Here is a 24332-nt window from a genome sequence, read left to right on the forward strand (position 1 = left end):
GAAATAAGGGACAGGGCAGTGGTGTTACAAGATGCTATATAACCAGCATGTATTCTCTGGTATATAATGTTGGTAGCAGAGGATGGGTTAGCTGTTTCTATGTCAAAGATTGAAAGTTAAACATTATTTTAACTAAAAAAAGATTCAGAGAGACGATCAGAAACAAAAGCTGAATCTGAATGCAAGTGATTAGATTATGATTGCCTACCCACTTTCTGAATGCAAACTTTATGACCTTTGGAAGAATAATGTAAACATGTGGACTTGGGTTACTTCTTACCAAGAGGAAAGATGGAATAGCCTTGGCACTTGCACTACCACAAAAACAAAATGAGTAGCAACGTTTTTTTCAGAATTGGAACCGGATGTTTTGGAAAGTGATGAAGGCTTAGATAAATTATTAACTTTCACAGATGAAATTTATTGAAAATATGACTTAATAACTGGGGTGTGGTCCATAGAAGAGTACAGTTGGACTTTAGTAGATTATATGCAAAACTACAGTTGAAAATGCATTTAGGTCATTAGACTGTGCTAATATTTCAGATTTTGGCAGATTTCTACTTTTGAAAAGACTGACATTTGCAGACAGATATACACATTGCTAGAACAAATGTCAGAAACATGTCCTTGAAAAGCAATCCTTTCCACCAGCTTCCATGGCACAGGTGTGCAGTTGACCGGGCAACAGCAAATCGAAGACAAAATGCTAATCTGCTGGTGAGACCATCTCGTTAAAATTCACAGGTGATGGCATAAAAAAAATGTTACTAAGATAACTGAGAAAAGAGGGCTTTTAGCAAGTCTCAGAAACAAAGAGAATTTAAGGTTTAAACAACTACATACCATAAATGCCCATGGTCAATTGATGGTTTACATGTGATTCAAAATACCGTTACACGATGAACCTCCCAAACATTATAATAGGGTATTCAAAACTACATATGAAAAGGAAGATTTTAAAGAAGAGCTTGGGTATATAGATCAAAGAGAGAGCATTGTACTGGTCAGGCGGAGCTTTGGGAAATATTAGACAGCAGCGGAACGTTTAGTGCAAGGAATAGATTTGCTAAATTGCCACTTTGACTCCGCGTCAGAACAAAGTTAAAGAATTTCAGAGTTCTGTTAGTTGAAGATTATGGGAAGATAGTCTTTAAATAGTGTATTTACTCCTTGTAAAATAATGAGAATCAATCATTTACGAGCACAGACACAGTATCCAGTAAAGTACCGCTGTTGTAGACCATGCATGAGAAAAGTGCAGATGAAACTGCATATGGAAACCACAAAGCTCTTGTGCCTGGAAAATCTATGAAATTGCAATGTACACTATTGCAAGAAGGTTACAATCATGGCACTATTGCATTCTTATAACGCAGAAAAAGTGCTTTCCACCAAAGAAATTAAAGAAGCGTTAATTGAATCAGAGTTATAAAGATATACAGCCCAGAAACAGACCTTTCGGTCTAATTCATCCAACTAGATATCCTACATAAATCCAGTTAAATTTGCCAGCTTTCGGACCATATTCCTCTAAACCCTTCCCATTCATATACCCATCCAGGTGCCTCTTAAATGTTGTAATTGTACCAGAGTCCACCACATTTTCTGGCAACTCATTCCAAACATGCACCATGCTTTGCATGAAAAGGTTGCCCATTAGGTCCCTTTTAAATCTTTCGCCTCTGACCTTAAACCTATGCCCTGTAGTTTTGGACTCCTCCACCCCTGGGAAAAGATTTGTCTATTTACTCTATCCATGTCCCTCTTGATTTTATAAATCTCTATAAAGGTCACCCCTCAGCCCCCGATGCTCCAGGGAAAACAGCCCCAGCCTATTCAGTGTCTCCCTATAGCTCAAATCCTCCATCCTTGGCATCAATGTTGTAAATCTTTTCTGAATCCTTTCAAGTTTTACAACATCACAACATCCATCCTATAGCAGCAAGCCCACAATTACATGAAGTATTCTAATAGTGGCCTAACCAATGTCCTGTACAGCCACAACATGACCTCCCAATTCCTATACTCAACGCACTGACCAATAAAGGCAAGAACACCAAATGCCTTCTTCCCTACCCTATCTACCTGCGATACCACTTTCAAGGAAGTATGAACCTGCACTTCAAAGTCTCTTTGTTCAGCAACACTCCGTAGGACCTTATCATTAAGTGCGTAAGTCCTGCCCCTGATTTGCCTTTCCAAAATATAGCACCTCATATTTATTTAAATTCATCTCCATCTGCCACTCCTCAGCCCATTGGCCCATCTGAGCAAGATCCTGTTGTACTCTGAGGTAACCTTCTTGAATGTGTACTACACCTGACACCAAAAGGCAGAATTTTGAAGACAAGTCAATCATATTAAACAGCTTAGGCAATTTACACATCCATCCACCAAAAGGATTTTTTTTTTAAATGACAAGGATGCAGTAATAAGAGATGAGGGATTCAATAACCTCATAGAGGAGTTAAGTTACAAGTGTAAGATGTACAAGAAATACCAAAGGACACTGTCATGGCTTATTGACGGTCTGCCCTTAGTGAGGCATTTAAATGAGGTGGTGGCTACACATTTAAATGTATGGGAAAACAGAAAAATAATCATTTTATGTTTTCTACATCTGGCAACCAGAGTTAATGAGTTGACAACGATACATAGCAAAAGTATGTTGGGTGGTGCAGTGGCAGTGCCTCTACCTTTGAGCCAGAACGCTCAGGTTCAAGTCCAATCTGTTCTAGAGGTACATCATAACATGTCTGAACAGGTTGCTTATAAAATATCCACATACACAGGCAACAAGTTATTCAGCTTATTGGAATTTGTGGAGTGTAAACTCTGACTTGAAAACAATATGCCTGGACTCTGTCTAACTCACATTTAACATCTGGCATTTAACATGCCATTTGGCTTAGGATCCAGCTGGGAACCTTTGATTTCTTCCTATTCTTTAGATGTCTGGACCAATTTCTTTCCTCGCCTCTTCTTTGTAGCAATATCACGGTGTTGGTAGTTTTTCAGGAGTAATATTATATTTGGGGTGGAATGTAAGGAGCAGATTGTACATCACTGCAACAGGAACTGACTTCCCCAACAACTTGCTTTGTTTTCAAAAAAATTGAAGTTACTTTCTCTGGTCAGAAACACTGAAAGCTAAAGAGTCGATTGCGGTGTATGGAAGATGCAGAAAGAACTTAAGTTAGAATATAATCAAAATGTAAATAAATCTCCCTAAACTAATAGCAAAGAACAAAACTAGCTTGAATGGAAAGAGAGATATACTTCTAAGGTACTTGGACAGGAGTAGCTTTTTTGAGTACTGTTCAAAAAAAAAAGAACCTGACAGCATTGAAACTACATTCAGTCTTATACAGTCTACCTTTTCATGTGAAAGATGTTGAGAACCATTCTAATGCTGTTCACATAAGCAGATGTCTAGTTTCCGATGATGTTAGCCACTGAGAATTTCAGTTCAAATAAAAGCATAATACTACAAATGCTGAAAATCTGAAATAGGAACAGACAATGCTGGAAAAACTCTAGCAGGTCTACCAGCACCTGAGGAAATAGCAACAGAGTTGACATTTCTAGTTGAGAATTTCAGTTCAACTCCCTTTCTTAAGAGTCGGTTAAGCTACCTGTGCTGAAAATGTGTTGCTGGAAAAGCGCAGCAGGTCAGGCAGCATCCAAGGAACAGGAGAATCGACGTTTCGGGCATAAGCTCTTCTTCAGGAATGGCTTATGCCCGAATTCCTGAAGAAGGGCTTATGCCCGAAAGGTTGCTTCTCTTGTTCCTTGGATGCTGCCTGACCTGCTGAGCTTTTCCAGCAACACATTTTCAGCTCTGATCTCCAGCATCTGCAGTCCTCACTTTCTCCTCAGTTAAGCTACCTGGTCAGGGACAGGTACTGTGGCTCATTCTCTATCAAAGATACCTTTCAATTGTCACCAAAGATTCCCTTAATTATGTTAGGCATATATAAAATATTGTCCATAATGTGCGCCAGATTTTATGTCTTGTCAGTATAGATAGCAAATATTTGGCACTATGGTACAGACCTAAAACAGAGACCTCATCTTTTTGTCAAAATAATTTCATTCCAACATAAGGAGATTCAAGATAACTGGGTGGTACAATATTTTAAACCCACTGCATTATAACAGGTTTCCACATTCATCATAAATTTAAAACCGGTTTTAGAATCCAATTAACCTTTGATTTCGCCCATTGTCAAAATCCATGATTTTAAAAAAAATCCACAATAATCTAACTTCGTTAAGAGAGCTCAACGCAATCTGCTGAAGTCAGTGATCAAATCTGGTGAAGCCAGTAAGAATGTATGCCCCTTTCAGGCATGTTACTAGATGGCTTTACAAGCATGAACGTCAGCCTTAAGTTGCTAGTGGGTGGTTAACTTGTAGGAAGCCAAACAAGAGGATCAATCTGTTTATTTTAACTTAAATTAATCTGCTGTTTTGCACCTAGTATTATAAATCAAACTTACAGGTTCTCAAAACTCTCCAAAAGAATGATTAATTGATTATACAATGATATTTCTGTACAGCATCACTGCAATTTTAAAGTTTCATCAGAAGACTGCTTGGAAATTTTTTGCAAATTAATTGAACAAGCTAGAATAATGCTTATTACAATATGATTGAGCCAAGGAAAATTCCAAGATAGAATTCTTACAAACAGGGAGTAGAAGACTGCAAAATCAACCCTAAACCTTTTAGCATGACACCACAGTTGCAATAGATGCTGCAGGTTAAATCTTCTGCTCTCTTTGGTGGTGAGTGTAGAGGCAAGAAGCGCAGATAATTTGGTGAGATGATAGCATGCCTGAATTCTTTCCCCTTGAAGAAGAGTCACGCACTACCACTGAGGCCCTTAAACAGCCAATTAATGGACTACTTAAGCAGGGATGAGGTTGGCCGAATATAGAAAGGTTAAAAAAATTAGCTGAAGAGAAAGGTCTGATTTTGTTTTTGCAACAAGGATTTGTGTACAGTGCAAAGCAATGGCATTGCAGCATGAAAGTTTACACTATATTTTATGATCTATGTTGACATGTATTCAATTCTAGTCTCCTGCTATAGGAAGGATGTTGTAAAACATGAAAGGGTTCAGAAAAGATTTAAAAGGATGTTGCCAAGGTTGGAGAGTTTGAGCTATAGCAAGAGGCTGAATAGGCTGGGGCTGTTTGCCCTGGAGCGCCTGAGGCTGAGGGGTGACCTTGTAGAGATTAATAAAATCAGGAGAAGCATGGATAGGGTGAATAGCCAGGGCCTTTCCCCAGGGTAGCAGGTCCAAAATTAGAGGGGATGCATTAAAGGTGAGGGGGGCAAGAGTTATAAGGGACCTAAGGAGCAGCTTTTACACACGAGGGTGGTGCATGTATGGAATGAGCTGCCAGAGGAGATGGTCGAGGCTGGTACAATAACAACATTTAAAAGGCGTCTGGACGGGTACTTGAATAGAAAGACTTGAGAGAGATATGGGTGAAATGCTGGCAATTGGGAATAGATTAATTTAGGATATCTGGTCGGCACAGACAAGGTGTGGTTATAGTACTAACAGAACAAAGTGCATGCGATTGTAGGTAGTGTATTGATATGGCTAGAGAACTGGTCGGCTGACAGAAAACAAAGAATAGGAAGAAACTGGACTTTTTCTGTGTGGCAGGCAATGATTAGTGGGGTAGCATAGGGATTGGTGCTTGAACTCCAGCTATTCACAATATAAATTAATGAATCAGATAAGAGAACGAAAGCTGGAAGGGTGAACTGTGAGGAAGATGCAGAGATGCAATGGCAGACAAAGTATAATGAGAATAAATTGAAGGTTATCCACTTTGGTAGCAAAACTAGGAATGTAGATTATCTGAAGGGTGATAGATTGGGAGAGAGGGAGGTACAAGAAGACGTGGATGTTACTGAAAGTAAGCATGTAAGTGCAACAGGCAGTGAAGAAAACATAGCTAGAGGATTCTGATACAGGAGCAGGGATATCTTGCTGAAATTGCACTGGATGGAGTAGTGTGTGCAGTGTTGGTCTCCTTATCTGAGGAAGGATGGTCTGGCTACAGAGGAAGTGCAACATCGATTGATACAAAAACAGAAATTGCTGGAAAAACTCAAGAGTCTGGCAGCATCTGTGCAGACAAAGCAGAGTTTACGTTTCAGGTCTAGTGACCCTTCTTTAGAACTGAACTTCTGAATTCAGCCCTCAGATCTAAATCATATATATCCCCAAAATCGTGAGCATTGACAGAATCAGTTTTCATTGAGTGTGATACACCAATTGTATTTCAATGAAATACACATGTCACAAAATCCTGTCCAATGCTAACTAGTTACAATTTGGAAATAGAGCAGCTGTCTATTGCTGAAGAAAATAAACGTAGATATGTAATGAAACATAGCTTCAATTGCTTCTTTTGTGGACCTATAAACTACAATTTGGCAGATACTTCACAAGAACATATGAAATAGGAGCAGGAATAGGCCATTATTTCCCTTGAGTCTGCACTGTCATTCAATAAAATCATGGCTCATCTGTTGTGGTCTTTCTGCCTGCGCCAATGACTGTCAACTCCCTTGTCAATATAATCTGTCCAATTCAGCCTTGATTCTTTTCAATGACGCAACCACCAGTGCTCTCTGAAGACCAAAACTTCAAAATTTAATGACTTTCAGAGGAAAGAAAAGCCTCTTCATCCTAGTCCCCAGTGGGAGATGCCTTATTTTTAAACTATGCCCGAATTCAAGATCAAGCCACAACAGGAAACATCCTTTCAACATTGACCCTGTCACACCCTCAAAATCTTCTTTTGTTGCAATAGGTCCCGTTCTTTTCTTCAAAACTCCAATGTGTACTGGACCCACCTGCCTAACCTTTTCTCAAAGGATAACCTCACCCCAGGAATAAGCCTAATAAAACTTCTCTGAACTACTTCCAATGCAATTATGACTTCCTTAAGTAAGGAAGCCAAAACTGTATGCAGCACTCCAGATGAACTCTCACAAAGGCCTTGTACAGCTGTAATGGCTCTTCTCTATTTTTATACTCCCTACCTTTTTACAATAAAGGCCATCAAACCACTTCCATACTCAATCACATAACTTGCAAATCAGTTTTTTGTGACTCATGTACTAATCTCTCTAGAGCACAGGTTTTTGCAAACTCTTTCCATTTAAATGATATTCTCTACTTCTGTTTTTCCTGTCAAAATGGAAAACTTCACAATTTCCCACATAGTACTACTTTTCCAAGTTGCTGTGCACTCACTTAGTGTTTGCAAACTCTTTACGTCCACATCACTTACTTTTCTGCCTGCTCTTGTGTTATCAGCAAAGCTCTGTTGGCCAGATGATTGGAGTGTGGTGCAGAATAAAGCCAACAGCGCAGGTTCAATCCCCATGCAGACAATGGTAGTTCATGCAGGCCTGCCTCCCCTCAATGCCCCTTGTTTGTGGAGTGATTATCTTCAAGTTCTGCTTGTCTGTCCATGATGGAGAGAAATGCCCATGGTCCTTTGTGAATTATTCTTATATTCATGCCCCTCATTCAAGTCACAAATGTATTTTGTGAATAGTTGAGACCTCAGTACTGATCCTCTTCGTAGTCTGCCAGCCCAAGAACACCTTGTTTATCCTGTTGTTCTGTTTCTGCTTTGAAGCATGTGACAACTTGAGGACAATATAGATAGTCTTAGAAATATGAGCCAGCTTGAAGGATTCAATCGAACTGCTATTAGTTGGTAGAGAAGTTGTTGAGAATTACTTGTCTTTTGATCTAAACCAGGTCACACTTCTCTCCCTCAGTCCAATCCCTAAAATAACTACAATATCATACTGAGACATAAAGGTCCAGTGTGCTATGCATAATATCGTCTTGTTTAAGAACAAACTTTAAAAACAACCCAGAGTAAAATATTGGGGGGTAATGTTTTTATTTTGGGTACAATTTTTAATCCTGCCCAAACTGCACCGGTTTTGAAATGTTTTTACTTGATTTTGTTGGTCACTGTCGTTTGCATAGCAAAAGCTATCAGAACCAGTGCAACTGGGCAGTGTTTTGCAAACTAGTTGAATAAACTTAGCTTATAAATAATACTTTAGAGCAACTTGTTGAATGTGATGGGTTTGCCAAAGTAAGAAAAATCCTCAATACCACTAAAAACAAACTGGGTGCATTTTATTCAGTAAAGTCCTGAAGGAGGATAACTGAATTCTAAATATTAACTGTGTTTTCACTCTATGGATGCTGCCAGACTTGTTTGTCCAGCAATTTCTGTTTTTGCATGTGCATTTTTATTTGGATTGCACCAATTCTTACTCTACTGGATTCCAAAAATAGAGAAGGAAGAAACGCCTGGCACAATAAAAATCCAGGAACAGTAGAATACTAAGAAACCTCTAAAGCAAATAATTATTTTTGAGCTAAACTGTAAAGCATTTATAGACATGTGGAGATGCTGGAGCTTTTGAACGTGTGAAGCAAATCATTCGTTACAAACTGCAATGCAATATGGCTACAATTCTCCAGTCAACCTTGTTATGGTAATAATATGCCACTTCTGGAGAATAGTTTAGCAGGATTTTGCAAAAAAAAAAATTGACTTATGCCATCAGTGTGCAATAAAACAAGCAGTCATCTAATGCAGTTTCAATTACAGACTCTGTCTCTTGCATGCTCCTGTCATTCTGAAACACACAGAGACACATTTACACTCTTGGATCAGAGAACTGCATCCTTCTAGGCTTCAGAAAAAAGGGAAAATGCTTTGATGGATTTTTCTATAATTGAATTCAACCCCTCTTCAGAATGGGCTTCCTTGATGCACAGCAGATGTTGACAGGAAATACTTAAGAAATTACCAATGGAAAGATGGTTGCCAGCAAAACTTGCTTTATTTCACAATATATTCTTAGGTCTTTAAGATAAAGGTGAAATTAGCCTGCATGTTTTCTCCCAATCCTTTAGTACCTAATGAGAGATTTGGCCAGATCAACAATATTGTTGTTGACCAAAACTTCGTTTATTTAAGTTGCAAAATTAAAACTCATCTCTGTGTTTCAATAAACCTGTTATGTATTTTTTTAAAATCATCAAAAAGCACAGCATCTTTCTTTGGTAAATTTAAAGAGAATTTTATGGAAGAGAGAAGTAATTTGACAATAAGCTTTCTTCCTCTTTCCAACGTGTGTAAAATATGAAAAAGGCTTTAAAATATGTTGCATGGGAGGAGGTGCCTTTACTTGCAGCATGCATTGCCTCCTCACCTACCCTACACAAGTAATTACAGCTGAAATTCTTCATGAAAAATTCAGAAAAGCTCCAAAAGATTCCAGCAGCCAGGGCCAGCTACGATGCCAATTCAGAGGCACCTGGAGCCAAAAACAGTTAGTACCTACTGTACATTTTCCAGCATGGCTTTTCTGGCTCCAACACTTCTTGATCAACATATTATTCAGACTGGTCTTAAATTCCAATGTGTGTACTGATCTGCACGTCCGATATTCTTCTAGTTGAATATTACTGAAACAACCTTACAGTATTGCAGGAGAAAAGAACAGAAATCCCAATGAGGATCATTCTTTGGACCCTAATAAAGCTGAAATTTGCTGTTGCTCAGAAAGAAGTCACTTCGATAGAACAATTCTCCTGATAATTTTGTCATGCAGAATTAATGAGTCTAATAATCTTGTACGGTAAATATGTTTTTTTTACAAATACTCAAAATATCACAGAATATTTGGCTCATGCTGGCCGAGAGCTTGGAGACAGGAAAGGCACTTAATTGAGTGGAGTGGTGTTGTAATTGAAGCCCACTGTCTTCCCACCTCCATCAGAAATAATTTCTCGAAAAGAGGGTCAATGGTTGACATTTCAAGCCTGAATTGAGGCTTTTAAGAAGCTAAGTGATGATAACTTCTGGGCTTCAGCGCACTGGTATTAACAACTGCAGATAAGACTATTGCCACGTGGCATGCACCAATTTGTCACCTCCAGGAATGTTCTTCAATCACAGGACTTCGTGTCTGATACAGAGGCTGGATATCAGGAAGGGGGGCCTGATGAAAATTAGCCCCTGCTCTTGCTTTGTTTGCCATTTATATCGGTGATTTAGGCCCAGGTACTGGAAATACAATTTCTAAAATTATGGTTAACATCAAACTCGGGCTACGACAAAAGGAAGATTTTAACAAAATAATAAGTTTGCCTAATGCTTCTTTAATTGCCAAACAGATTCCAAAATAATTAAGTGAGAGATAATGAGGGCCTGCATGGGATTGTAGAACAAAGATAAGATCTTTTTTCAAAGGAAGAGCCGAGTTGAAAGCAGAAAGCAATTATCCATAATACATGAGTAACTTGGATGGGAAAAGTGAATTGTTATAGCGAAGCTTGCAGAAGATACTAAAACAGGTGGGGAGGCGTGTGGTGAGTATGACAAAAAGAGTCTGCAGAAAGATATGGACAGGCTAGGCAAGTAAGAAAAACTTGGAAGATGTGACATAATGTGGGAAGATGTGAGGTTATCCACTTTGACAGGAAAAATCGAGAAGTTGATTATTATTTAAATGAAGAAAGACTGATTAGAACAACAGAGGAATTTGGGACCCCTCATCCAAGGTCACAAAAAAAAGCTAACATCCACGTTCAGCAGGTATTAGGGAAGACAGATGGAAGGTTAGCCTTTATTAAAAGAAACTTAAAGGTGGTTTTGTTAAAACTACACAAGACACTACCCGACCTCTGCTGGAATACTCTAAACGAATTAGGCCCCTTGTCTAAGGAAAGGTAAACTGGCATTGGACGGAGTCCAGAGAAGATTCACTAGACTGACACCAGGTATGGAGAGACTGTCTTCTGAAGAGGGTTTGAGTAGATTGAACCTGTACATATTGAAATTTAGAAGGATGAGAGACAACATTATTGAAACATACAAAAAGCTTTGGGACTTTGGTTAGGCCACAGTTGGAATATTGCGTGCAATTCTAGTCTCCTTCCTATCGGAGAGATGTTGTGAAACTTGAAAGGGTTCAGAAAAGAATTACAAGAATGTTGCCAGGGTTGGAGGATTTAAGCTAGAGGGATTAATTAGATTACTTACAGTGTGGAAACAGGCCCTTTGGCCCAACAAGTCCACACCGACCCGCCGAAGCGCAACCCACCCATACCCCTACATTTACCCCTTAGCTAACACTATGGGCAATTTAGCATGGCCAATTCACCTGACCTGCACATTTTTGGACTGTGGGAGGAAAGCGGAGCACCTGGAGGAAACCCACACAGACACGGGGAGAATGTGCAAACTCCACACAGTCAGTCGCCTGAGGTGGGAATTGAACCCGGGTCTCTGGCGCTGTGAGGCATCAGTGCTAACCACTGTGCCACCGTGCCACTCAACATTTTAGGGAGAGGCTGAACAGACTGGGGCTGTTTTTCTTGGAGCGTCGGAGGCCTTATAGAGATTTATAAAATTATGAGGGGCATGGATAGGGTAAATAGGCAAAGTCTTTTCCCTGGAGTCAGGGAGTCCAGAACTAGACGGCATAGGTTTAGGGTGAGAAGGGAAAGATACAAAAGAGACCTAAGGGGCAACATTAGAGGGTGGTACGGGTACGGAATGAGCTGCCAGAGGATGTGGTGGAGGCTGGTACAATTGCAACATTTAAGAGTCATTTGGATGGGTAAATGAATAGGCAGGGTTTGGAGGGATATGGGCTGGGTGCTGGCAGGTGGGACTTGATTGGGTTGGGATATCTGGTCGGCATGGACGGGTTGGACTGAAGGGTTTGTTTCCATGCTGTACATCTCTTTGACTCTATGACTTGAAAGGATAGATGTGGATGTGGATGTGCTTTCCTTGTGGGAATGTCTAGAACCAGACAACATAATCTCAGAATAATGGATTACACAAATGAAATGGGATGAGGAGGAATTTCATCTCTTAGAGGGAGAGAATCTGTGGAATTTCTTTCCACAGAAGTCTGTTGAGTTTGGATCATTAAGTTTACTCAAAACTAAAACAGATTTTTAATCATTAGGAAAAGCAAGGGTTATGTGGAATAGGGAGGAAAGTAGAGTTGATTATTAGATTAGCCATTTTCTCACTGAAATGTGGTGTTTCAATGTGCTGAATGGCCTATTTCTGCTACTATGTCTTATGGTCAGAAAAGTCATGTTAACATTTTAGGACTGGAAGATTATGATCACTACAGTAAAATAAACCATGTAGAGTTATTGGAGAAGATGCAAACAAAAATGTATTAAGGTAAGACCAGAACTGAGAGGTCATAATAGAGATGAAGAGGCTGGGAATCTTATTTCTCGAAAATAAAAGGCTGAGAGGTGGCCTGAAGGACAAAGGTAAACAAAGAGATGATTTTTAAATCTATAGCAAATTCAAAAAGCTGGAAACTGTAAACATACAATGTAACTAATGAGGGAATTTAAAACAAATTTGTTAAAAATGTAAGCTACTTTATTTAAGGAAAGTTGTATAAATTTGATTTGTGCTCAGAAGTTTGAGAGGTAATATAATCAAGTTACTTGAAATGATAAATGGACTCGACAAGGTGGAAAACAGAGGAGTTATTCCTTTTGGTTGGATAATCCAGAACAAATTGACAATCTTAAAACAAGAGTTCAGCCATTGAACATTGAAAACAAGAAGCATTTTCTCACATAAACAGTAATAAAAATGTCTATCCCATCCAAAAGGCTGCGGATGTTGACGAATTTTGATTGCATAAGAATATCAAGGTGCACATTATCCAAATGGACAAACCAGACAAGTCAGAGATACACATCCAGGAATTAGCCCAAGGCCTAAAAGGCTGTGGCAGGAAGGTCAAGTGAACCCTGTGGCATGATGTATGTCTCAAAAAACAAAGTTTACACATCCAAGTGAGAACATTGCTGGGATTGATTGAGAGACTCAAGATGACTGATCATAAACAGCACAATAATTTGCACTGTATTTCTCAAAACAAGTTGCTAATAAAACTAATCACTTTATTATATTAATTGATCAATACTAGGTTATCAAACCAGCCACAAAATAAGGTACGAGTTATAAATAGCACCTACCAACAAGCACTACCAGTCTGTACTTTTCATTAGGTTGATGCTGATAAGAGACAACCTCTTCGTATGTTGGTACATCTGCTGTGTCGTATTGTTCGCTTCTTTTACTTTCATACATAGATTTATTAGTCTTTCTATCTTTTCTGCTCAGTCGAAAACTTCTTCTGAGACCAGCTGCAAAGAATTAGAAACTGTTATTACACTGAATCAATGTAATGCTTAACTAATAGAGTTACAACACAAAACAAAGGAAATAAAACAGATATTATTATGCTATTATCATTAAATCTACCAAGTGTAATCTTATTTTCTTTGGATTTAATGCTGAAAAACCTAGACTTGTGGAGCATTTTCCCTCCATAAACAAACAACAGGAAGATATATACCTTAAGAAAATTTCACATACATATCAAAGATACAAACTGAAGTTACCAACCAAGTGAAATGAAGCAGTTAGCAAACTGAAATTCACTTCACACATTTTAGTTTGGATTTAAACAAAACTTTTAAAACTAAAATCAAGAAAAAAAATTGATAAGGAGTTATTTGCAGAATTAATGAACTGGATTTTATACACATCATGCAATCATAATCTGACAAAGACTGCAAAATCCACTAGTTAAACTTCAGTTGCTATACTTTATACATTTAAAGATAAGTTGAAGAGTAGGAGAATGGATACACAAGAAAAAAATCTTCGTAGTATGAAGGTTAAATCCTTGTGAGTGACATGCGATACATTTTTCCCCTTGCTGTAATAAATTGTGAACTGATAAGAATTTGGACAACAGGAAACAGAAACAGTACAGATATTTGTGCAACATTTTTAATTAGAAGAGAAATATTTTATAATTCTTTTCCTTTTTTTAAAAACACAATGTAACATTCTTGTGCAGATAGCCAGCTAGGTCTGTATGGCAATGAAGGAATAAGAAAGAACGACTTCAGTGGCCCTCCAAATGTCATTCTCCTCTTGCAGACAGGACCTTGATGTTTGCTGTGAGCATACAACTAAGATAAAGAAACTCATTGTCAGAGTGAATTTATTTGAACAAAATAAACATTACTCTATCGTATCAGAACTAATTGGTAGTTTTGATAATGCAATTATTGGCAACTGTGTCGCCCAGTAAGTTCACATATTAGACACTCTCACTGAAAGCCTCTTTAATCCACTATCTGACCTAGTGCTAAGTGCAATGAATTTTGAATATGTGCCTCTTATTACAAATTTGGCACAATGGAAGAAAACACCCAGCAAGGCCAAGAAAGGGTGGGGTGGGAATGGAGTGACATCAATCAGAAGTTCAAGGTAAAGTAAATGGTCAAGGCAGAGTAAAAACAATTCAACATGGTTGTTATTACAGTGACTTCGAATCTGCAATGCTAACACTGGATGGCTGAGACACGAACACATTACTTATTCTAGACTATATATTCCACACATTAATTAGCACAAAAGTTCTCTTCAAACAAAAAGCAAACATGTGCAACCAGATATGTAAGCTTTCATATATAATTACAGAATCACAGTGTCTTTACATTTTGCAGCATTCTCTAAATTTGCTACATTTTTATTGCACATCTAATGTAAATGTTTAATCTGCAGAAGAGATAATATTGATATACCATATATTTTTTATACTTGTTGATACAAATAACCCTAAACCTAACCCTATCACAACAACTATGTAGAAACACGATTCAGACAGAGATACAATATAATAATACCTCAATTTAATGAAACACATGCAAAAAGTCCATAACCTAGACAGCTTTTGGCACAAGTTACAGAAGTTGCTTAGAGTTCTCAATAAGTCATAAAGCCAAAGAGTTTTGGAATCAATTTTAGCAATTCAGCAATTAGTGATGGACAAGTAGCACCAGTGTGGGGCACTTCCTACTTAAATTCATAATACAAGTACTAAGCAGCAATATAATTATTAAGTCAAAATTACAAAAATATTATACTAAAGTTTAAGCCTCTTGGAATGTTCCAAAATTAGGCATAATAGACAAAATGAGGATGTTGGTTTGAGTCAAGATCAAAATGAGTGAGGGATTGCATACAGTGACTATAAAAACTGCCAAAAATAAGGCTGAGTTATATGGATGTTGCAGAAACTCAAATTAATTATGGGAAAATATAAACAGAAATAAATGGTATATGTCAAATGTATCGGCGTCTGATCAAGGAAAGAATGTTAACGTGAAGATGATCTGTTCCTTAACTTTATAATTACAGGTTCAAGTCAGAACCCATCATCCAACAGTAGAATCAGGAATGGTATGCACACACTCGTATTATTTGGTGATACCTTCTACCGACAATTAATGGGAGTTACTAAGTACTAAAAACATTCTATGAAAGCCAATACACACATACTTTTGACTCAAGTTCTATTTTAGTTGCTAATACATTTAAATTAGCGCTCGTTGAAGGGACTTATTAAAACTTGAATGGTATGTTACACCAAATTTATGATCTAACAGAATTAACGAGAAAGACTAACATCCAGGAATAGACTGAGTAGACAATTTTAAAAATGAAGTATCTTCACCTCTAGCATCATGACCTAAATCTGGCTCAGACAGATGGGACTGATGCTATGCATTTGACAACCAATGAAGATATTAGCAAAACAAGTCTGGAAAGCTTCAACCCAAGTCTCAGAGTATAAATCCACAGCACAAATTAGACCTAATTTGGAAAATCCATGCAGAGTACAGGAAATGGAAACAGCACAAAAGCAGGAAAGGGAGATTTTTCTTCTGATGGTATGATACACTTGATTACTGATATAGATTATAACTCCAAATTACATTCCATCTATTCCAGGCATGACTATGCTGCTCAAAATTTGATTAATGAGTTGAACTGGAACAATCTGTTTACTACTATTGTCTGTCACCAGGATAAGCTCACAACTGTACTTTGTTCAGTTGAAATGTGGTAACTATGTACTGACATCATATAATTAGTTCAGTATAACACTGTAAACAGCAAGGAAATTATCGAGTAATCAAGGGAAATATGAACAACATTTCTATTTCAGATGACTAAAGATGATGCTAAATGGTTCCAAGTTGAAATCAGTCACTTGTTTATGCTCAATAGATTTGCCAATTGTAGTAGCTGAAAAGGTTGGGCATAGAGGATATCAAGAGTGTAGGGCCCTGGCGACTGAAGGCTTGGCCAACAATGGTGATGCAATTACACTCGAGATTGCTGAGGAGACATGAAATCAGAGGACCACACATAGCTTATTGTGGGGCTGGAGATATTAAGGTAGAAGGGGCAAGATTACACAAGGATTTGAAAACAAGGTCGAGAATATTAATACCATGGTGTTGTTTAACTAGAGTAAGCAAGCAGAAGGGTGATGGGCTTATTAAGGCCTGTTCACCAATGACAGAGACACAAATATTGAGCACAATCACCAAAAACATGGGTATGTTCTAAAGTGGAGGTGGAAAAAATGAACATATGTCTTGACGAGAATACCTGAATCCAGAGTGTGGAAACTAACAGGTCAAAACACATACATAATATGATCAAGTAGAATCAGCGTGGCTCTAGAAGGGGTATCATGCCTGACATATTAATTAGAATACTTTGAGGTTAACAAGTGGAATAAATAAAAGGGATGCAGTGCATGTAATACATTTAGATTTTCAGAAAACATTTGTTAAAGAGCCATTCATGAGGCTACTTAAGGTGAGAAGTATTGGAGGTATGATATTGGCAATTGGCTGACAAATGAAAGACAGAGTTGGGTTTAGTTGGGAGTGTGACATGTTCAGGATGGCACTTGTAGTCTAACACAGGGATCAGTGCTGGGACCACAGTTAATTGCAATGTATATTAATGACCTGGCTGAGAAAAGTGAATGTACTATTGTCAAATTTGCAGATGACACACAAATAGATAAAATAAATGGTGAGCACGATACAAAGACTCTGCAGAGGGATAAAGACAGGTAAAGTAAGTGGGCAAAAAACTTGAAAGATGGAATATAATGTGGGAAGATATGCGGTTATGCACTTTGACAGCAAGAACAGAGGAGTTGAATGCTACCTAATTGGAGGAAAGTTGAAAAAAAGCCACAGCACAGAGAGATTTGGGAATCCTCATGCAAAAATCTCAAAAAGCTAGCATACAAGTTAATTGGGAAGGCAAGCAGAATATTTGCCTTTAAGGGAGGTCTTGCTAAAATTGACCAAGGCAGTGGTCAGATCCCAGCTAAAATGCTATGAACAATTTTGGACCCTTTGGAGACCCAAAGAAGGTTAATACTGGGTATGGAGAGGCTGTCCTGCAAGGAGAGGTTGAATAATTTGGGGCTGTACTTAAGAATGAGAGGAGATCTTAGCAGGATGTGCAAGATTTTTCAGAAACTTGACAGGGTAGATGTGAAAAGGTTGCTTCCCCCTTGTAGGAATGTCTAGCACTGGCAGCATAAGCTCAGAGTAAAGGGTCATCCAATTAAGATAGAGATAAGGAGGAATTTCATCTTTTACAGGGTCGTGACTCCATGGACTTCTTCACCACAGACAGCTTATTTTACTGGGGAAAATCAAGGGTTGTGGGGAAAGGTCACGAAAGTGGATAGAAGGTGTGTCAGATTAGCTAAGGTCCTACTGAATGATGGAGTAGGCTTGAGGGGCTAAATGGCCCTATTTCCTGTTTCTTATGGTCTTTCATACAGCTTTTGAGGTTGGGTTGCTAAGTGCACTCAAGGCGAAGATAGACAAATTTTTAATCAGTAAAGTAATCCAGGGCTATGGGAAAAAGGCAGAAAAAGGGAGTTGAGGATCATCAGTCAGCCATGATGTCATTGATACGCAGAACAGACTCGATGGACTGAATAGCCCTGATCTGCTCGATGTTATGGACTCATGAAAGTATTTGGCAGCAGTGACATTCCATATTGGATTTGATTTTAAGCTCTGTCAGAGATTACATGGCTGCTCAGAGTGATGTGTGGCTGCATTTGTGGAAAGAATGGAGCTTTTTGTTGTGATCTTGTCGCCACTATTTGTGTTGGTTAAGCTTAATGATCTGGCTGGTCTCTCCCTGCTTTTTAATTTCATACACCCCTACTTCAATCTTGATAACACAAACAAAACTTACCAAATGTAACCATATAGCCTTTGATAGACTTTCGTATTCACTTTTACAACTCAGAAACAGTTGATAAGTCCAACAAATTTTATTTCTAAATGAGTCTTATAAAAGGCATTGATTCTTGTCTAAGGAAAGTAAAATTTGTCCAACTTAAAGCGTCCTGGTAACCATTCAGCTTTATTTTTCTTGGTTCTAGTATTTGTGAGGCCTGCCGTTATTATCTGCATGCTTTTCATATATAATTAGGCTTTACACTTTACAACCAAAAAGAATTTGAGTGTGACCAGCTGGCAAAAAAAATGCAGCAATCAGACATGCATAGTAATTGCACTCAGTTGGGATACAAGGAAGAAATTAACCTGCAATGTTGAAGGAAGGAAGGCTTGGTTGACAGTGATTACTATATGAAAAAGAAATCTTTATTTGTGTTCATTGACTATAACAGTGTAGTTTAGTAACATCTGTATTACATTCAAACCATACAATCAATTGGATGGTTAATTATAACTATTTGATTGGATATGCAAATTTAATTAAAGTCAGATGTGTAAATTTTCCTGCTGCAAAATTTCCTGCTGCCAGGTTGAATAAGAACTGGAACTGAATTAATCGACATGATCCATTCTTCCTCAAGGTAAAAAATAAGCAAATCGAAGCACAAAGAATTTAAAAAGTACTGGAGATTAAATAATGCTTATGCTGTTCTACATTTGATCTTGGTTAAAATAGTTGTTTTGTGAAAGACAAATCTTAAAACAATAGCATTGGACTAGAGTTGCCAAGGCCATGGCGAAGATCTTAATTTCTTCTTGACCACCCTGAGCCTTCTTAAAATAATCACTTTCATATTGCAGGCTCTTGAGGCCTCAAGCAAGTAATATGTTGTTGCAACATTAAGTTTCCTTTTACTAAACATTTATCTGTATATCATTTAAGTAGAAGCTTTACAAAATCAAAGTGTACAAGGCAATTCTTCATGAATTTAGTGTGGGCATATTGGTGTTCTGTTATAGACAATTTGGAAACATATCTTTGGCATCACAACAATGTACTGTTGATAATGGAAATCAATGGTAACGCAATGAGTGGTTTAATGCACTGAAATGAGTTTGACAAAACAAATGTTGAATTATAAATCATATATGAGACTTTGTTAATACAATGTTTTCTTTTCAAGTTCTCACTGGGCAGTAGCGATGCTGCTGAAAATGATCAGTCAACATTTATTTTCAAGTGTGACATTTTTAAATTATACTAACTTCATTCTGAGTTCTATTTCCCAAGAGTTCAGCAATACCAATTACAGGTGGTTCTGACATAGCTCATTAGTTCTGTTCTCATACAATCTCGTGTTGTAAGAAAATCGCATAGTATTCTTTCCACAAAGAACCATAAACTACATTGAGGTCTGGAGAAAATGTTAATATGAAAAGCAGCTCCATATTGGTAAGGTACATTCCAGACTTTTGATCATTACGATAAAGAAAATCCACATGAAATATAATTATCTTGCATGAACTTAAGTTAGGACACAGCTGAAACTAAATGTTTAGTATAAGTAAAATAAAAAAAAACTACATTTCTTTTGTGCTTTTCATGCTGACTGGGTATTTCAAGGTATCTTACAGTTGTCAACGCATTTTTAAAGTATAGTAACAATTAAGAAATGCAGCAATCAATTTCTCCACAACAAGCTCTCTCACAAACACCCATTTGATAGTAACCAGATAACCTACTTTAGTGATGTTCACTTTGAGACAAATATTGGCCAGGACACTGGAAATAACTCTCCTGTTCTCTGTATTATTCTCTCTGTACTGAATTTGAGTGTCCACAGCTACATTTGCACTCAAGTCTCTAAAGTGGGATTCAAACTTGGAACATTTTGACGCAGGAGTGAAAGTACTATCCAGATTCAAGCGGACAATAAAACATTTACAAATGTGGTTCATGAATTCATGCTATGAAACAATGACGACGTAGTGGACAATAGTCACTAAGTTAATTAAACATCTTTGTAAACCACCAATTATGTAAAAATATCTGTATTTCTTTCGTGGTATAAACTGATTGCCGGCTATAATTTTTCAGCTCCACCTCTGTGAGATTTCAAACATGCAGTCTAATATCTTGATGAAAATCTTTAAAAAAGGTTGAAAACCCATCTAGGAGAAAGTGAGGGCTGCAGCTGCTGGAGATCAGAGTTGAAAATGTGTTGCTGGAAAAGTGCAGCAGGTCAGGCAGCATCCAAGGAGCAGGAGAATCGATGTTTTGGGCATGAGCCCTTCTTCAGGAACCTGAAGAAGGGCTCATGCCCGAAACATCGATTCTCCTGCTCCTTGGATGCTGCCTGAACTGCTGCGCATTTCCAGCAACACGTTTTCAGCTTTGAAAACCCATCTATACATATAAATAACATAGATAAATAAAAATATACATCTATTCTAAAGATCTTCACTGAACATTATTTCAAGCATAGGTCAATATGGTTTTGAAATACTTAACAACTGAGGCTCTTGTTCAAAATGCTATTGTCACAATGTAAGTGAAGCTGATAAGATGACATTTTAATTCTTTAAATGCGAGAGCTTTCAAATATAAATCCTAATAGCCAAAGTTTGCATGCTAATATTGGCGAATGACACTTACCACTACAAGGAAGCATCTGGCACAGCAAGTTGTACACATGCACAGTTAAACATGGCTGTTGGTTTGCATTGCGTCTCCATGTGTTTTGATGAACTGGTAGCTCACTGATCGATTTGGCTCTAACATTCATTATGGCATGAAATGGATTCTTAGAGCAGCTGGTGCTGGAGCCGACCAGGGAGAAGGCAATTCTGGATCTGGTATTGTGTAACGAACCAGAATTGGTCAGAGACCTCGAAGTGAAGGAGCCATTGGGAAGTAGTGACCATAATACATTAAGCTTTAATCTGCAATTTGAGAGGGAGAGGGTACAGTCGGAAGTGACAGTACTTCTGTTGAATAAAGGGAACTATGGAGCTGTGAGGGAGGAGCTGGCCAAAGTTCAATGGTGCAATACCTTAGTGGGGATGACCGTGGAGGAACAATGGCGGATATTTCTGTGTATAATGCAGAAGTTGCAGGATCAGTTCATTCCTAAAAGGAAGAAAGATCCCAGGAGGAGGCATGGGCGGCCATGGCTGATGAAGGAAGTTAAGAAACATATAAAGTTAAAAGAGAAAAAGTATAACATAGCAAAGATAAGTGGGAAAACTGAGGACTGGGAAGCTTTTAAAGAGCAACAGAGGATTACTAAGAAGGAAATACGCAGAGGAAAAATGAGGTACGAAGGTAAACTGGCCAATAATATAAAGGAGGATAGTAAAAGCTTTTTTAAGTATGTGCAAGGCAAAAAAATGGTTAGGAACTAAAATTGGGCCCTTGAAGACAGAAACAGGGGAATATATTACAGGGAACAAAGAAATGGCAGAAGAATTGAATTGGTACTTCAGATCTGTGTTCACTGGGGGAAGACACAAGCAATCTCCATGAGGTAACAGTGGCTAAAGGACCTGAACTTAAGGGAATCTATATTTGCCAGGATTTAGTGTTGGAGAGACTGTTAGGTCTGAAGGTTGATAAGTCTCCGGGGCCTGATGGTCTATATCCCAGGGTACTGAAGGAGGTGGCTCGGGAAATCGTGGATGTGTTGGTGATTATTTTCCAGAGTTCGATAGATTCGGGGTCGGTTCCTGAGGATTGGAGGGTGGCTAATGTTATACCACTTTTTAAGAAAGGTGGGAGAGAGAAAGCAGGAAATTATAGACCAGTTAGCCTGACCTCAGTGGTGGGAAAGATGCTGGAGTCTATTATAAAGGATGAAATTACGGCACATCTGGATAGTACTAACAGGATAGGACAGAATCAGCATGGATTTATGAAGGGGAAACCATGCTTGACTAATCTTCTTGAATTTTTTGAGGATGTAACTCCGAAGATGGACGAGGGAGATCCAGTACCTGGACTTTCAGAAAGCTTTTGATAAAGTCCCACACAGGAGGTTAGTGAGTAAAATTAGGGCGCATGGTATTGGGGGCAAAGTACTAGATTGGATTGAAAATTGGTTGGCTGATGGAAACAAAGGGTAGTGAAAAACGGTTCCATTTCGGAATGGCAGGCAGTGACCAGTAGGGTACTGCAGGGATCCGTGCTGGGACCGCAGCTTTTTACAATATATGTTAATGATATAGAAGATGGTATTAGTAATAACATTAGCAAATTTGCTGACGATACAAAGCTGGGTGGCAGGGTGAAATGTGATGAGGATGTTAGGAGATTACAGGGTGACCTGGACAAGTTAGGTGAGTGGGCAGATGCATGGCAGATGCAGTTTAATGTGGATAAATGTATGGTTATCCACTTTGGTGGCAAGAACAGGAAGGCAGATTACTACCTCAATGGAATCAATTTAGGTAAAGGGGCAATACAGAGAGATCTGGGTGTTCTTGTGCACCAGTCAATGAAGGTAAGCATGCAGGTACAGCAAGTAGTGAAGGCAGCCAATAGCATGCTGGCCTTCATAACAAGAGGAATTGAGTATAGAAGCAAAGAGGTGCTTCTGCAGCTGTACAGGGCCCTGGTGTGACCACACGTGGAGTACTGTGTGCAGTTCTAGTCTCCAAATTTGAGGAAAGACATTCTGGCTATTGAGGGAGTGCAGCGTAGGTTCACGAGGTCAATTCCTGGAATGGCGGGATTACCTTACACTGAAAGACTGAAGCGACTAGGCTTGTATACCCTTGAGTTTAGAAGACTGAGAGGGGATCTGATTGAGACATATATGATTATGAAAGGATTGGACACTCTGGCAGCAGGAAACATGTTTCCGCTGATGGGTGAGTGCCGAACCAGAGGATACAGCTTAAAAATACGGGGTAAACCATTTAGGACAGAGATGAGGAGAAGCTTCTTCACCCAGAGAGTGGTGGCTGTGTGGAATGCTCTGCCCCAGAGGGCAGTGGAGGCCCAGTCTCTGGATTCATTTAAGAAAGAGTTGGATAGAGCTCTCAAAGATAGTGGAATCAAGGGTTATGGAGATAAGGCAGGAAGAGGATACTGATTAGGAATGATCAGCCATAATCATATTGAATGGCGGTGCAGGCTCGAGGGGCTGAATGGCCTACTCCTGCACCTATTGTCTATTGTATTTAACCAATGGATACTTAGCAAAAATGGCAAAGACAGTTATGGACAATAGATTCTGGTTTAGGTAAATTTCTAATTGACTGCAAAGTCTTAAGTGTTGTGATTTTTTTTTGTTGAAAAATTAAAATAAAAATCTTCACCAGTTTTGCATTCTGTATTTTATCGCTATTTGCTTCCTGTGCATGATTTAACAATAATTAGATATTCTAATTCATACTTTCTGGTTTGGACCCTTCAATGTGAATTTCGATAAAGACAACAACCTGTTCGTTGTTACTGAAAAAACTCTGAATCTGAAAATTTCATTCCTGTATGTGGCACCAACATTTTTGTATGGGTTGAGTACAAATGAGGATGGATTCCAAGTTGCATATCCATGGTTCACAAATGCAGTTGCCCTTGTTAAACTGCAGCTACCTCAGGTTGATCTGATTCTCATTTGTGGAATGTCCATAACACGATATGCACTTTAGACTTGATAGGAGAAGGTCTAAAACTACCGAAGTACTTCACAGCAGTAACGTTTTTGGATACAGTCCCAGGGCATCTTTGAGAGAGGAAAGCTGTGCTTTAGGAGAGGTAAGGTGCCTTTTAGAATTGTTAAAAGTGGACATAAATGTGCATAAACACATTAGAACTGTCAATAGCACTGTAAAACGATGTCAAAGGGGAGCTGTAAAGGCATTTAAAACTGCTACCTTTATGTATTGGAAAAGAAGTCTGCAGTGGTTAAGAAAAAGTACTTCACTCTGTTGACATATGCCTGAGGCTTATTGCAGGATTAGGAATGGATGATTAATTTCTCAACTTTACCCTTACCACAATGAATGCCTGTATTTCACAATTTGACAGCTGAAAGTGGTTTAAACACTTGAAACTAAGAATAATGCTTGTTTTTAATGAGGGATAAAATAAAGTTAAAAGGAGTGA

The 24332-nt window shown here is 38.4% G+C and overlaps 1 protein-coding gene across 8 annotated transcripts in view; it reads right to left on the bottom strand.

Annotated features, from left to right (window-relative positions):
• mpp7a (MAGUK p55 scaffold protein 7a) overlaps positions 1 to 24332 on the bottom strand; it is a 431085-nt gene that overhangs the window by 57688 nt on the left and 349065 nt on the right. For all 8 annotated transcript variants that reach the window (XM_072576030.1, XM_072576036.1, XM_072576032.1 and 5 more), the window contains one exon: positions 13106 to 13276. In XM_072576030.1, the coding sequence (XP_072432131.1) occupies positions 13106 to 13276 (171 nt within the window). The remainder of the gene's footprint in view (positions 1 to 13105; positions 13277 to 24332) is intronic.

This window comes from Chiloscyllium punctatum, chromosome 8, assembly GCF_047496795.1.
Source record: "Chiloscyllium punctatum isolate Juve2018m chromosome 8, sChiPun1.3, whole genome shotgun sequence".
Lineage (NCBI taxonomy): Eukaryota > Metazoa > Chordata > Chondrichthyes > Orectolobiformes > Hemiscylliidae > Chiloscyllium > Chiloscyllium punctatum.